The 13,501-nt window shown below is 47.9% G+C and overlaps 1 protein-coding gene across 3 annotated transcripts in view; it reads left to right on the top strand.

The window, feature by feature from the left end:
• Sdccag8 (SHH signaling and ciliogenesis regulator SDCCAG8) overlaps positions 1-13,356 on the top strand; it is a 208,062-nt gene extending 194,706 nt beyond the window's left edge. For all 3 annotated transcript variants that reach the window (XM_055608693.1, XM_055608699.1, XM_055608704.1), the window contains 2 exons: positions 5,233-5,359; positions 13,287-13,356. In XM_055608693.1, coding sequence (XP_055464668.1) covers positions 5,233-5,359; positions 13,287-13,316 — 157 coding nt within the window. In that variant the 3' untranslated portion in view covers positions 13,317-13,356. The remainder of the gene's footprint in view (positions 1-5,232; positions 5,360-13,286) is intronic.
• The last annotated feature ends 145 nt before the right edge of the window (positions 13,357-13,501 follow it).

The raw sequence follows: 13,501 nt of genomic DNA on the forward strand, positions 1-13,501 counted from the left end.
CTCACTATGGCCAAGCATTCAAACACATGAGTCTATGGGGGCCATAGCTATTCGAACTACCACATTCCACCCTTGGCCCCCATAGGCTTATAGCCATAACATTATGCAAAATGCCTTTAGCCCGACTTCAAAATGTCTATCACAGCCTCAAAAATGTCTTAAAGTTCAAAGTCTCTTCTGAGATTCATGCAATCTCTCAACTATAATCTTCCATTAAAAAAATAGAGCACATACTTCCAGTCCAGTGTATCATGGCACAAGACATACATTACTGTTCTAAAATGTAGGGAAGGGAGCACAGTGAGGAAATAATGGACCAATGCAAGACAGAAAACCAGCTGGGCAAACTCCAAACTCTGTATCTCCGTGTCTGATGTCAAAATGCTCTTCAGATCCCCAACTCCTTTTAGCTTTGTTGACTACAACCCACTCCTTTCCCTTGGGCTGGTTCCACTCCCTGTTAGCTCTCCTCCGCAGGTAGCCCACCTCTTTGGCATCTCTAACATCTTGGCGTCTCCAAGACAATCCAGGCTTCTCCCTTACAGCTTCATGCAGTGTGGCCTTTTTAGGCCTTCATGAAGGAACACCCCTGCCACATACCTCCTCAGTGGCTTTCCTTAGTCACAAAGGGAGGTCCATAACCCCTTTCACACAGTGGCCTCTCTGAACCTCCATGCAGGGACACCCTTCCCAAACATCTGGCCTCAGTGCTGTTCAGTCCAGAGGGAAATACCATCCTTGATTCTAAAGCCAGAACCATGTGGCCCAAACGGCCAAGTTCTGCTGCTTGCTGGGGCTGTAACATGGCCACCTCCTTCAATTACATCTTCACCAGCTTTCTGTTTTCCATGGCTTCCTTCACTGCCTAAGCTTGGCTGACCATGAACTCAGAGATCTGTTTCTGTTTCCTGAGTGCCAGGATTAAAGGCATTTGCCATCACTCCTAATTCTTTCATTCCTTTTCACAAGATAGAAGCTTAGCTGGGTGGGTTCTTGCCCTGAGGTCACTACTCCCTTAATTCCTTTGATATTTTTACTCTGTTTATTTGCTTGAACATTGGATTCCACTTCCTGGTGCCCCTTTAATCCATTTTGTATTTTTCCCTTTCCAGCTTAATGTATTTGATCAAAATGTTCTTTATAAGAGCAAACCACAGGACAGAATCTATGCTAGGCTGTTTTGAGATTTCCTTTGTCAATGCAATTAGTCTAAATCTCTTTAGCCACAGGAAGACTCACCAGGCAAGAGCCACATTCTTCACCAAAACATCAAGAGAATGATCTCTAGGCAAAATAATGAAACTTTTCTCCTCTGGAACCTCTTGAGCCAGGCCCACACAGTTCAAATCATCCTCAGCACCACTGTCTTCCATGCTTTTACTAGTTTGGCCCATTAAACCCCACTTAAAGCATTCCACTGCTTTCCTACCTCAAAGTCCCAGAATCCACATTCCTTCAAACAAAAGCATGGTCAGGCCCATCACAGCAATACTCTGTGTTGGGTACCAACTTCTGTCTTAGTTTGGGTTTCATTGCTGTGAAGAGACACCATGACCACAGCAACTCTTATAAAGGCAAACCTTTAGTTGGAGTTGGCTTACAGTTTCAGAGGTTTAGTCCATTATCATTATGGTAGGAACCAGGGCAGTATGCAGGCAGACATGGTGCTGAAGAAGCCAAGAGCTCTACATCTTGATCCAAAGGCAGCAGGGGACTGGATGTTTTTCACACTGGGTGTAGCTTGAGCATTTAAGATCTCAAATCCCTGTCTCCACTGTGACACACTTCCTCTAACAAGACCACACCATCTTCAATTAGACCACACCTCCTAATAGTTCCTCTGGCCAAGCATTCAAACACATGAATCTGTGGGGAACATCCCTATTCAAACCGCCACACTCTTTGTCTGTCTGCTTCCTGGCTGCTGTGAGGTGAGTGGCTTCCCCCACCACATACACTTGCATGCTGCTCTGCCTCACTAAGTGACTAAGTGACTAAGTGAACCTGGGAAACCACAAGCTAAAACCAAGCGATCCTCCTTCCACCTGTATGTCACAGCCATACAAAGCTGTGTAGCACAGTGCTGGACTCTTAGGAAGTGTTCACCAAAGGCTGGTTGGCTTGGGGAGATAGCCAGCTGGGCACCACCTGGATTTGACTCCAGCTTCCGCCAGGGACGGGAGGGACTTAGCAAGGTAATTAACCCATCACTTTCAGATTTCCCATCTGTAAAGAAGGAGTGGTGACTCTAAGGCACTTCAGAGGATTGTAATTGAATAATCAGTATAGAGCTATAAGCCCAGGGGCTCAGAAAATGTTGGTAACTGCTGGCAGCTGTCAATTTCAGTCATAAAAAATGAATATAATGACCACTATCAAGAAATTTGAAATATAGCTTGTATGTCTATAGGACAGTCCAAGAAACTGCTTCTGACTTATGGTAAAGAATAAAGAATCCACTAAGAGAGTACAGGCTGGGCTGGGCAATGCTTCAAAAATAACTTTTAAATTAAATATATATATATATTTGTTTTCCTGGCATTCATAACATGTCTTCAGAGAGCTTCCACAGAGTGTATTTCCTCAACTGTTCCCCTTGTCTCTAAATTCTGTTTTTACTTTTTCTGCAGATGTGCAGTTGGGGTCTTTTAGGTTTCTGGGTTCATGTTTGTATTCCTTGCTGTATATGGAGTGACAGTATAAGACCACCCCCAAAACAGAAGGAGGCATATTTTTTTAAAGAGAGGCAAGTCATACCTGAGGGCAGCTTTGTAGAGTGATCATGTTGGTTTCAAACGTTAGCCAAGTCTTTTGCAATGGTGTGCGTTTAGAGTAACAGCTACTGGAGGGGGTGGGGGGATTAGATGCAGGAGCATGGCCTGAACATTGAGCCAGTGAGTTTGAGGCCAGCCTGAGCCACACAGAGAGAAGCTTGCGTAGAGGAGTGTCTCCTTCCAAGGGGTAGGGGGAGCAGAATGTAACCCCTCCTAGCTGGGCGCTGCTTCAGGAAGTCCCCCCCCCACCTTACTTAACTAGCACGTGGCTTCTCCTGCCTCCCATGAACAGCCACCCCCAACCCAGGCATAATTTCTTGTAAATATGTCCCTGTCCTGCTGGTTTTCAGCAGCAGGAAGCCAAAGGCCACCACCCCCATAGGACTTAACCTGAGGGAAGCCACCTTGGGGTTATGCAGTTTAACTACTAACCAAGGTTCTCCTCACCTGACTGGAACATGGAACAGTTTACTGCTTCTCAGAAATAAAAAAGGCTGTCAGTGGCCCCATGGGAGCCAATCCAGGGGCCCCATCAAAGCAGGGGCTCCAAAGAAAGGAGGTGCGTACACGTGTCAGCAGATGGCCTACGCAGCAATACTTCCAGGAAAGGCAGTGCACACAAGGTCCAGGCCAGTCTGTTTCCTCTTTAGCATGGACAGTGATCCCCCAGAAAATTCCACCCTGCAGCAGGGTATGGGAGTGGGGGGGGGGTGCATCCCATCGTCCATCCCAGTGTGTATCATTGCTTATGGCTTTACCCAGAAATACATGAGTTTTCCTTCTCTAAGGGCAAAGGAAGGATGTGCTACCAACACAGGCAGGAAACATCGCTCAGTTTGATGGGGCCACTGGGGAGGAAGCTAAGCTAAGCCCCTTGGTCCTTCCATTCTCTGAACAATAGCAGAGGACTGCAGAAGCGTGAGGAGGGGCTGCTGCACGCATAGCACGGGCTCTGTCCTTCTGGTTCTCACCATGGCAAAATAGGATGCTCCAGCTGAGAAGCACCAGACCTTGGTGTGACTGAAAGTGGGGAACTGTTTGCAAAAGGTGACAGTGCTGGAACTCTGAAGCAATGGATCCAGCCAAACCCAGTGTATGCAAAGAAATGGAGATGGGGAGGAGGACCAGCTTATACCTTGCTTTACAGACGTGTGTGTGTGTGTGTGTGTGTGTGTGTGTGTGTGTGTGTATTGTAAAATACTAGTTTGTTGCCAGGTTTCCAGAAATGCATTTTGCTTGTAGCAGATGCTATCCCAGTTTTGGTTAACAAAATATACCAGCTCTAAGCAAGGCCTTGATGTGTGGCTCTGAATGCTCCCAACAGCTCTACCTGAGGAGAGCCTGAAGGGAGGTGGCTGCAGGCCAGCAGCGGCATGCAGGCACCAGCAGGTGCAGGAGCCAAGCATTTGAAATGCTCGTGGAGCTTGTGATCGCCCTACTGTGGCTAGGGGTGGTTCAGCGGTGCTGCTCCTCACCTCACCAAAGAAGACTGCACTGCACCTCTTTCCAGAGGAGCTCTGGGTGGCAGCTCCACTCTAAATTTAACCCCAAGCTGCCTTCCATGGCACATGTGCCGGCGACTGCACGGGCGACTATCCACAGACAGATGAGGATAATGGCTAGAGTGAATTAGCAAGTCTGGGGAGGACAGCGACAAATTTAGGATTTTTGAAGACATCTGGTCAGCAGCGCCGCAGCCTGTGACTGACAGGGATTAATAATGGAAAGCTCTGAGTTCAGTGTTTCTGGAGCCTCACATATCCACAGCCGGGGCTGCAATCTGCCCCAGCCGCTTCCATGTGGACAATGGAAGATTTGGCCCACTCATTCTTTTTTATGTGTTTGTGAGTATAAGACTCCAGTTTTTATGCTATGCCCAACTTCCCTGCTCGTTTTCTAGTCAAGAATATGTTGGGGGAAGGGAGCTGCTGCTTCCCTTACCATTTGCTGGAAGGCAATCCTGCTTAACAAGTGGCTAGCCCACACTTGCCACCCTATGCCCTCTCAGGAGCTTCCCGAAACTCCACAGTTCCGGTTCAGTCCTTACTGTCCCCCAGTGGTTCCTGTTTGAAGGCCTTGTTCCAGACCCCTAAGGCTCAGGGAGGTGCAAGAGCTTAAAAGGAGACTCATGGGAAGAAGTTGGTTTGTTGGGAGGGGGGTCTCATCACAAAAGTAGTCCTCATTGACTCGAGGCCTTCCTTTAGGACATGTGCCTAAACAAAGGAAGCTGCATTGCCACAGACCCAAAGTGACACAACTAAGGAATCATGGGCTCAATCAGATAACTAATCATGGACTGAAACTTCTGACACATAAGCCAAAAGAAGCCATTTCTCTCTAGCGTTTTATCACAGCACTGGAACGTTAACACATAACTGATGCAGCTAACCCATCACTGGCCTCTGTGCTCTCCAAAGCAACCAGCTCTCAGAACCCATCTCCAACTCTTTTTCTGCAGACTCAGGCAGCTGGATAAGCATGGCCAGGCCACAGCACAGCAGCTGGTGCAGCTGCTCAACAAACAGAATCAGCTTCTCCTGCAGCGGCAGAACCTGTCAGAGGAAGTTGACTGGCTGCGAGCCCAGGTAGGGTGGGAAGACATGGGAGCAGCTGCAGCCCAGGTACCAAGTAGCCCCTCACACAGTGGGAATGCACATAAGGACCCCTGTGGGCCAGGCTCAGGGCAGCCCCGGACCGTGTGCGCAGAGCCCACTGTAGCTCAAGGGTGGGGCAGCCCAGTGCAGCCTGGCAGCACACATGGCCCCTCTCTTTCTCCTTTTCTAGGCTGCACTGTCACATGCCCCAAATCCCTGCTGTCACACAGGTCAGGTGTAGGTGGAGTCCTGTCTCAGGCATGTGTGTCACCTAGGCACACCAAAGGCACCCACCATGCAGGAACACTGGTGGGGAAGGACAGAAAAGCAGGGAGGGGCTGGGGGATGGCAGTGCTCAGGCCTAACAAGTAGAAGAGGCAGCTGTGAACTGCCGCTTTGGCTTGGAGAACTTTAGCATCAGAAGAGATGTTCCCACATGGAAAGGTCCCCAGTGGAGTCAGATGTCTTAACCAAATTCAGCAGTCTACTACCTAGAATATGCACGCACTCTGTCCAGATAAGCAATCCAGCAAGATTGTATTAGTGTCTTCATTTTGCAGATAGGGAAACTGAGGCTCAGACAAACATATTCAGCTAGCAAATAGGGGCACAGCAAATGGAACCCAAGTATGACTCCAGAGACCAAGCTGTCCCATTTAGGTTAGATAATAGAGGGGAAAGAGCACAGGAGTTGGATGGGAGGCACAAACCCCTGTTCTTTTCAATATCAGAGAGGCTGTGGGGTTTTGCCCCATCAAACAATTTGTGAAGATAAGGAGGTGGCTGTTGGACTTGTGGGTGGCCCATGCTTTTAACTAGGATGGCACCTGGGTGCTCCGTGAGGGCTCTAAGGGTCTCCACACAGCATGTGCTTGCAGTGATTAGTGGGGAAGCATCTGGAAGTGAAAAGAAAGAAAGACCACTTCTCAGTGTCCATTTAAGAGGAAATAATGACCCTGAGCTGGTAGTCTTGACCTGCCATGGAACTTAGCCTGTCCCTCTGTAAGTTGCTTAGAGCTCACAGTTGCAAAGGAGCCAAAGTGGACAGGGGGTGGAGGGCTCATGCAATAGTAGATGGATGTACTGGACAGCTAGAGTAGTACAGGCCAGCAGGGTGTGACTTTATGCTGACCCCTGGAATGTGTGTAAACACCCCACACACTGATTCTGCTGACAGCTGACACTCCAAAGCATGACTGGAAGCAGGGCCCACGAGCCTCCACTTACAAGCTGTTGGGCTCACTCTGAAAGACACAAGGAGCCTCTTAGTTGAGAGCTGTAGCCAGCAACAGCTCCATTTGAAGACCTTGGCCAAGTCATCCGTGGCCCTTCTGTGCTTCTGTCCTCATCTGTACCATGGGATCCATGAACTGGGCATATTTGGGTAGCGGTGTGCTCATTAGGATCTCAGGGACTTAGGCTGAAGTACCCCATACTTAAGGTTAACCTCTCCCCTTCTTGAGAAGGTCCCATGGAGGAAGCAGTGACAGGACCATCTTGACTGTGCCCAGTGCTGAGTCACCTCTCAGCTGAGGACCTTGACTGTGGATCACCCAGGCCTATAGGCAGGTCTGAGGGAGATCTGAGTAATCGAAGTCCAAAGTCACCAAAACCACCTTTGGTGACTGGGTTCCTGTGACATTCAATGGCCTGGAATCCATGGCATGAATGAGCCTGTTCGTGTCTATAACATGAGTTCTGCCTTTGGCCTCATCATCTGCCTTCTCTATGGCACACACAGATCATAACATAGAACAGACACGTTTAGAAGCTGCTTTCTGAGTTTTAAAAGCCTGCAAATTGCCAAAATCATTGCAGGAGTTGCATAGAATGTATTTTAAAAAACACTCCAGGAAAAAGTCTTTCTTCCTTTGCCAGTGGCAACAGAAATAACTTGTCTGTCCCTTGCTCTCTGATACTAGCCTGTTTGGAGCATTTCTGAAGGGGCTTGTTATACTGAAATTCTATCCTGGCAGTTATTTTAAGATGACCAGGGCGAAAGAAACTTGGCAGAGGTAATGTTGGCTCCCTGTTACAAATGCTGGGAGCAGTTAGAGAGGGTTTGCAAGCTTTCTGCTCAGTTCTAAACCCACAGTCTACTCTTTTGGCACAAGTACTGCATTGGGTCTTCCCATCCTGGTACTTGGTTGGTGGCTTTGGACCTCTCTGATGCATAAAACTGTAAAGTGAGTTCTTAAAGGAACCCTTGAAATAAGCAGGCCGATATTCTACTGACTTTGTATCTGGTTGGGGAAGCAGCTCCTGAGGGCTCTGGAGGGAATGGCCATGCCATGACCTGTCCCCAGCTGGACTGTTGGGCATCTGAGGCTTATTTGTGTCCGGTGTGGCAATGGTGTGGCTGAAGTCTTCCATTTTTCTCAGCCTGGATGAATTAAAGCATAATAGCTTAATTTTGCATGTCAGACAATGAAAATCTATCTGTTCAGTACCCAAAAGAGAGTGAGTATTTTCTGACCCAGACAGCTGCCTGGGAGCTTAGTCACGTCCTCAGATTGGCTCTATGTCCTAAGCCCTGGCCTGTGCAGAGGAAGAATGGTGGGCTCCAACAGGAAATGCCTTGTTTCTAAGCCTTGATTATTCTAAATTGCTTCTGTTTAGATTTGAGTCACATGGAGGAAATCGGTCTTGGTCCTGTGTGCTATGTGCCAATGCCACTTCCGGCTGTAGAGCTTATGTAGCTGCTATGTGGCAGTAAAGTCACTGTCCAGGGTACAGGGTAATCCTACAGCTGGTCTGTAGTATGCTCCTAACTCAGGATTGACTGAAAATGGTGGCTTTCCTAACTCGCTGCCTCATACTGGGAGGAGCTTTTAGAACAGGGCCTTCAGAAGGACATCAAATGATTGCCTATGTGGACATGACCATTCTGGCGTGGTCTTACCCTGCAGTAGCCCCTGAGTTCTCTCACAGCCTGACTCTGATATAAGGCCTGCAACAGCCACCTGCTCTCTCTCCTTGGCAGACTTGCCTGGCTGGGGAGGCCAGAGCTGCCACAGTGATAGTGTGAAGGTAGCTTGTGGGTGAGGGCCATGGGTCTCAGGAGTACTAGGCAAGGCTTGACAGTTTGGAGCAGGGTCCAAGTCAGCAGCCCAAGCCCAAAGACTCTTAACATCTGGCCAGGAAGGGTGGGACCAGCTGGTGAGGAAATCAGAGTCTGTTCTTGGGGAGAACGGGTCTGGGAAAGAGGGAAGAGAACAGAAATGGTCTGTCCCCCGGGAGAGCTATTTGTTCCCTCAAGATGAGTGAGTTACTTCCTGGTAATGACTCTGGTTTCAGCTGCCTGGCACCCTCCAATAGTTGTCGCCCTGAGCAGGCTGCCTGTTCTGTCCTCAGCCTTCAGTCTGGAGAGGGATTCCCTTTGAGTCCCTTCTTATGAATCACTCACAGTTTAGAAAACAGAGTTGGAAGCTGCCGTGTCAGTGGTTAATCAGTTGGCCCTATGACTTTTAAGCATTCTTGGCAGCGAATGCACTTTCTAATTTGATTTAAAGTTGTGCACAGATCCAGCAACCATATGCGATTATATTCAAGATCGACATTATCTCATTACATCAAAGGCCTCATTATTGAATAGAGTTTAAAACAAGCATGAGAGGCAGATTCTCGGGAGGGGAGGAGAGGCCTGCTTGTGACTAGAAGCAGATGCAGGTTTGTGGCTGGAGATGGGCAGCTCAAGTGAGGCTGTCCCAGACTCACTGGCTGCTGGGGAGCTGGTAGCCAAAGTGGGGATCCAGGGGTAGTCACTCTGGATTTTTGTCCTTCCTAGAGCCCAGGGGCTTTGCCTAGCTGACTTCAGGGCCCACACACAGTTAACTACCTGCAAGACAGATGGTGCCTTATGAATAGAACAGAAAATACACCAAATAAAATAATTTACAAAGCCTCCTCCTGAACCAGGATTTTTTGGAAAGAATTCTAAATAGATGAAAACAAACAATTTGATTTCAACCAAATTGTTGTTTTTTTGTTTTTATCCTGATTTTCACCCGAATTGTCAGTCTCAAAAATAAACACTGATACATTCCCAGAAAATATTTTTCAAATAAAAACTGACTCTGTTAAAGTTTGCCCTGATTCTTTCAAAACTGTGTACAAGACACTGTCAACCAAAGTGACTTGCATATTTTTTAAAATCAACTTGAACATATGCAGCTAAGATGTCATTAACTCCCTGCTGCTGGGTGTTTTTAGAGAATGACATAAGACCCCGGGTTGCATTTCTAACCTAAGGGCCTAACCCTGACACAGCACACAGCTAGCTTAGTTGTTCACCTAGGCTCTGCCACTAACCCTGCAGAGCACACAGGCTTCCTCCAGGAGGCCTGTTCTAACAACTCCCCCTTTCCAAGAATAGGTACTTTCAGAATAGGAATAGTGGATGAAAGATGTTGAATTTTATATTGCTTCGGATGCATTTGCTCCTCTTACTGCTTTCTGAGTTAGACGTTACATTTTGCAATATAAATTCACAATCAAGTTTTTAAAGGGAGCTAAATATTTTAATCCAATTAGACAAGTGAACAAAACACTGAATATTACATGCAGGGAAGATAAGTGGTTCTTGCCTTTAAAAGACTGTAATTTCGTCACATTGCAACCCCAAATGTCAATGTTGTCTTCATTTTTAACGCTTTCAAACACAAGGCAGCCAGAGGCTCCACTCTCTGCTGTTGGTGACACTGTCTGTCCTTTGGGAATTCTTAAAATTTATTTCCCATGGAAATGTTTCACATAAAACAGACAACTGCCCCTGTGCAGAGAAAGTGCCTGGGAACCAACTATGACACTTGACCCTGGGGTTCTGGTGAATGCACTCTTAGAAGACACCTTCCAGATGCTCCCGGAAGGATGTAGGTATCCCCGGCCTGCACAGAGCCACCTCCTACCACGTAGAAGATCTGCCTTGTCTGGAGGCAGCCTCTCCACCCTTTCTGCCTTTTCTGTTCTGCCTTGCTCTGGCCTTTGCATGACAGAAACATGGACAGGAACCACAGCTATCTCCAGAAGCCCAGACAGGTGGTCAGCAAGGGGTCAGTGCTGCTCTATGGTGCCTTGCCTTGGTTCACAGGGGACAGTGATCAGACTCTTGGTTGTTCCTGGAAGAAGCTGCAGCCTGTGTTGAGGAGACTACCCTAGGGTATGGGGGCCACTGCTGAGCTTGGTAGACATTACCACTTGCTATGCTAGATGTCCTTCATTGCCATGACCCACTGAGGTCTGCAACGCATACAGGATGCTCTATTCTTCCTGTCTGGGTTGCCTTCTATCTTACCCTTTACAGTGCTGTCATGCCAGCTGCTCAGCTCTTCATGGATGTGCCAAAGCAGGCCTTGAGAATCATGGTAGGATCTGTACATGCCTGGGTTCAGATCTAAGCCCTGCACCTCAAGTACAGGGTAGGTCCCACCTGGAGCCCAGTCCAGGTGCCACTGTCAACTTCACAGCAGAATCACGGGGCCAATAGAGAGAGGCCATTTCATCTTCTCCCAGGCAGATGGAGGAATATAGCCCAAGGAAGGTGTGATGTGATGGGAAAGTGGAGTAGCTGAATATCCCATAGCACTGGAAGGGAAGGCAAGCCACAGAGAGAATCCTGGGGCCTGCGTGTACCTCTGTCACCTCAGAACAAAGCTTAGATGGCTCACTGAGAAAGTGCCTACCCTGTTAAAAGTAGAAGCCTACTGCTAGAGGCATAGAAACAAGGTGTTAGGGGACCTGGCCACAAGGGATGACATGCAGGGAGAAAGCCAGAAAGAATTCTGACTTGGAGGGCTTCAGGCTGAAAGGGCAGAGAGGCCTGAGGAACATTTAGGAGACTGTGGTGAGAGCAGCCTGAGGCACACAGAGAAACCTTGCTTCAGTAGAAAGGAAAAGAAACCAATGAAGATGGCAGCCCACACTACAAAGCTAGAATCTAGCCAGCAGCAAAGAGGGACGGGCCTAAAGCACAGTCAACTGGGCAACATTTTGGGTCACACCATGCAAATCACTTCCTAAACTCCAAGTTTACAGGAAACTTTGGAAATAAATTAGCCATGAAACCCAAGGAGAAGGCTGTAGTAGGATTGAAAATGAAAACAAGCATGTGGGTGAGCAAAACCAGGCTGTGGCCAATTAAGCAAAGCAGTAACTCCTCTACGCCCAGGGCAGGCACAGATCCAGAAGAGCCACACCAGGGAGCATAGTAACTGGGGAGAAGGCAGAACGGGGAGATAGTTGTCGAAAGCTCAAACTGTGCTTCCAAACTGAGAACCTTCTCTCCTAGACAGAGTCCACAGGGGCTGTGGAGTGGAGGACAGAAATACACATCAATAACACCCCGACACATGATGGCAGATCAGCCAGATTATGACAGTAACTCACAGAGCAAGAGGGAGAAGACAGCACGCTCCCAGAGGACCTTGGATCACAGCACTCAAAGCCTCGCTGAGAAAGGCATTTTCCGGAGCTGGGCTAATAAAAACCCTGCTGCAAAGTTCTGCTCTCTGTCACAGATCTTCACCCATCTGCAGTGGAGTGGGGATTTTCTGCCCAAGTTTATTCATTTGTCTTCTGAAATGTGTCTGTCATGATTTGTGCTGATCCTCGCCCAGTCACCCACTTTCTTACCTTAGAAGCCCTTGTATCTAGGGATCCAGGGTACCAGGTAGCCTGTCCTGCCTGGCTATCCACAGAGCGCTGGAAAGGATATCCCAACCAGTCGCTTTCAGAACCAGTATCGGCTTGCTTAGTTGGCCGGTGTCCGCTCTAATGGAGACCCTGTGCCTGCTGGTTAAACTGATGGCTGGCTTTGGCGACTGGCAGATGTCCCAGACCCACTCTGGGGGAATCTGAGAACAAAGCTCCCTTGGGCGCTGAGAAGTTCCTCATCACTAACCTCATACTGTCCTGACCTGCCTTTTGCCAGAGCCCTACCTGTATTCCCTGTGTGGAAATCATTCTGCTCACATAACAGTTCAATAAAATTCACTACCATGCTACTCATACATGCTAACATGTACCTGAAATGCACACTTGACCTTAAAAAAAAAAATTAAGTATTCCCAATATCTCACTCAGGCTCCCAACCAAGAAATCCCTACCAGGTAATCATGGCTTCTACCAGGCAGCCGAGTACCCCCTTGGATTCTAGCTCAAGTCACAAGGTTGGGTGAGCCCTGGCCCAGTGGAAACTGCAGTTCTGGGACTACAACAGACAGCCGCCCTCAGAATTGCACAGCACGGTAGCTGGTCGTCTTCCACCGAAGGCACCGCAGACCTAGAAAGACATCCTGACCTACCTAGTGGGACATGAACTTATGTGCAAGGCCAGTGTACTCACTAGGGAATGGTGTACAACACGTTCCTAACCCTTGACTCTCCTCCATACCAACAAGTGCAAAACCTTAGAAATGAGACCTCAATATCACGGATCCCGCCTTCCAGCATGCAGGGGAGCATCTCTGTGAAAATGGAAAACCACATCTATGTATGTTACAAGCCACTGAGGGAACAGAGGCTCACTTGTGTTAGTGTGCACAATCCCCCCACACACACACTTTTGTCCACCTTAATGTCAGATCTCAGTTTACTAACAGTCTGACACACTGTCATAATGTCACCTGGCCATAGGTAGAATGTATACAGGCCTAGAATACAGGCTCCTTTCAGAAGGAAAGAAAGCATTAGAAGTACATAGTCTGATACTTATACAAAAAAAGGGTTTTGTTTGGTCTCTGGTGGCAGGGAGTGAGGCACAGATTTTCAATGAGGTTGGCTACATATAATTTCCACATTTTTAGCAACAGAAACCTTTTCTCCAAAACTTCAGTAATAACAGCTGACCAAACCAGCAAATGAGAATACAAATACCCATGATCTATTTAAACTTACTTTTTATTATCATTTTTTTTTCCAGTTACCCAGCATGCCACAATCTGATTGCTGACCTGGATGAAACAGAGTGAAATAAATGATTTACAAAGAGATATTTACATTCATCTGATTTGTACTTAATGTGCCACAGTGCACTGAAACCTCCCCAGGGAGACACCACCTGGGACCGCAGGGGGGCTGGTCCTCATGCCATGGTCTGTCCCTGTCTACAGACAGGGAATGCTTCGGCATCAACTG

This window comes from Psammomys obesus, unplaced genomic scaffold, assembly GCF_907164565.1.
Source record: "Psammomys obesus unplaced genomic scaffold, mPsaObe1.curated_primary_1811, whole genome shotgun sequence".
Taxonomy (NCBI): domain Eukaryota; kingdom Metazoa; phylum Chordata; class Mammalia; order Rodentia; family Muridae; genus Psammomys; species Psammomys obesus.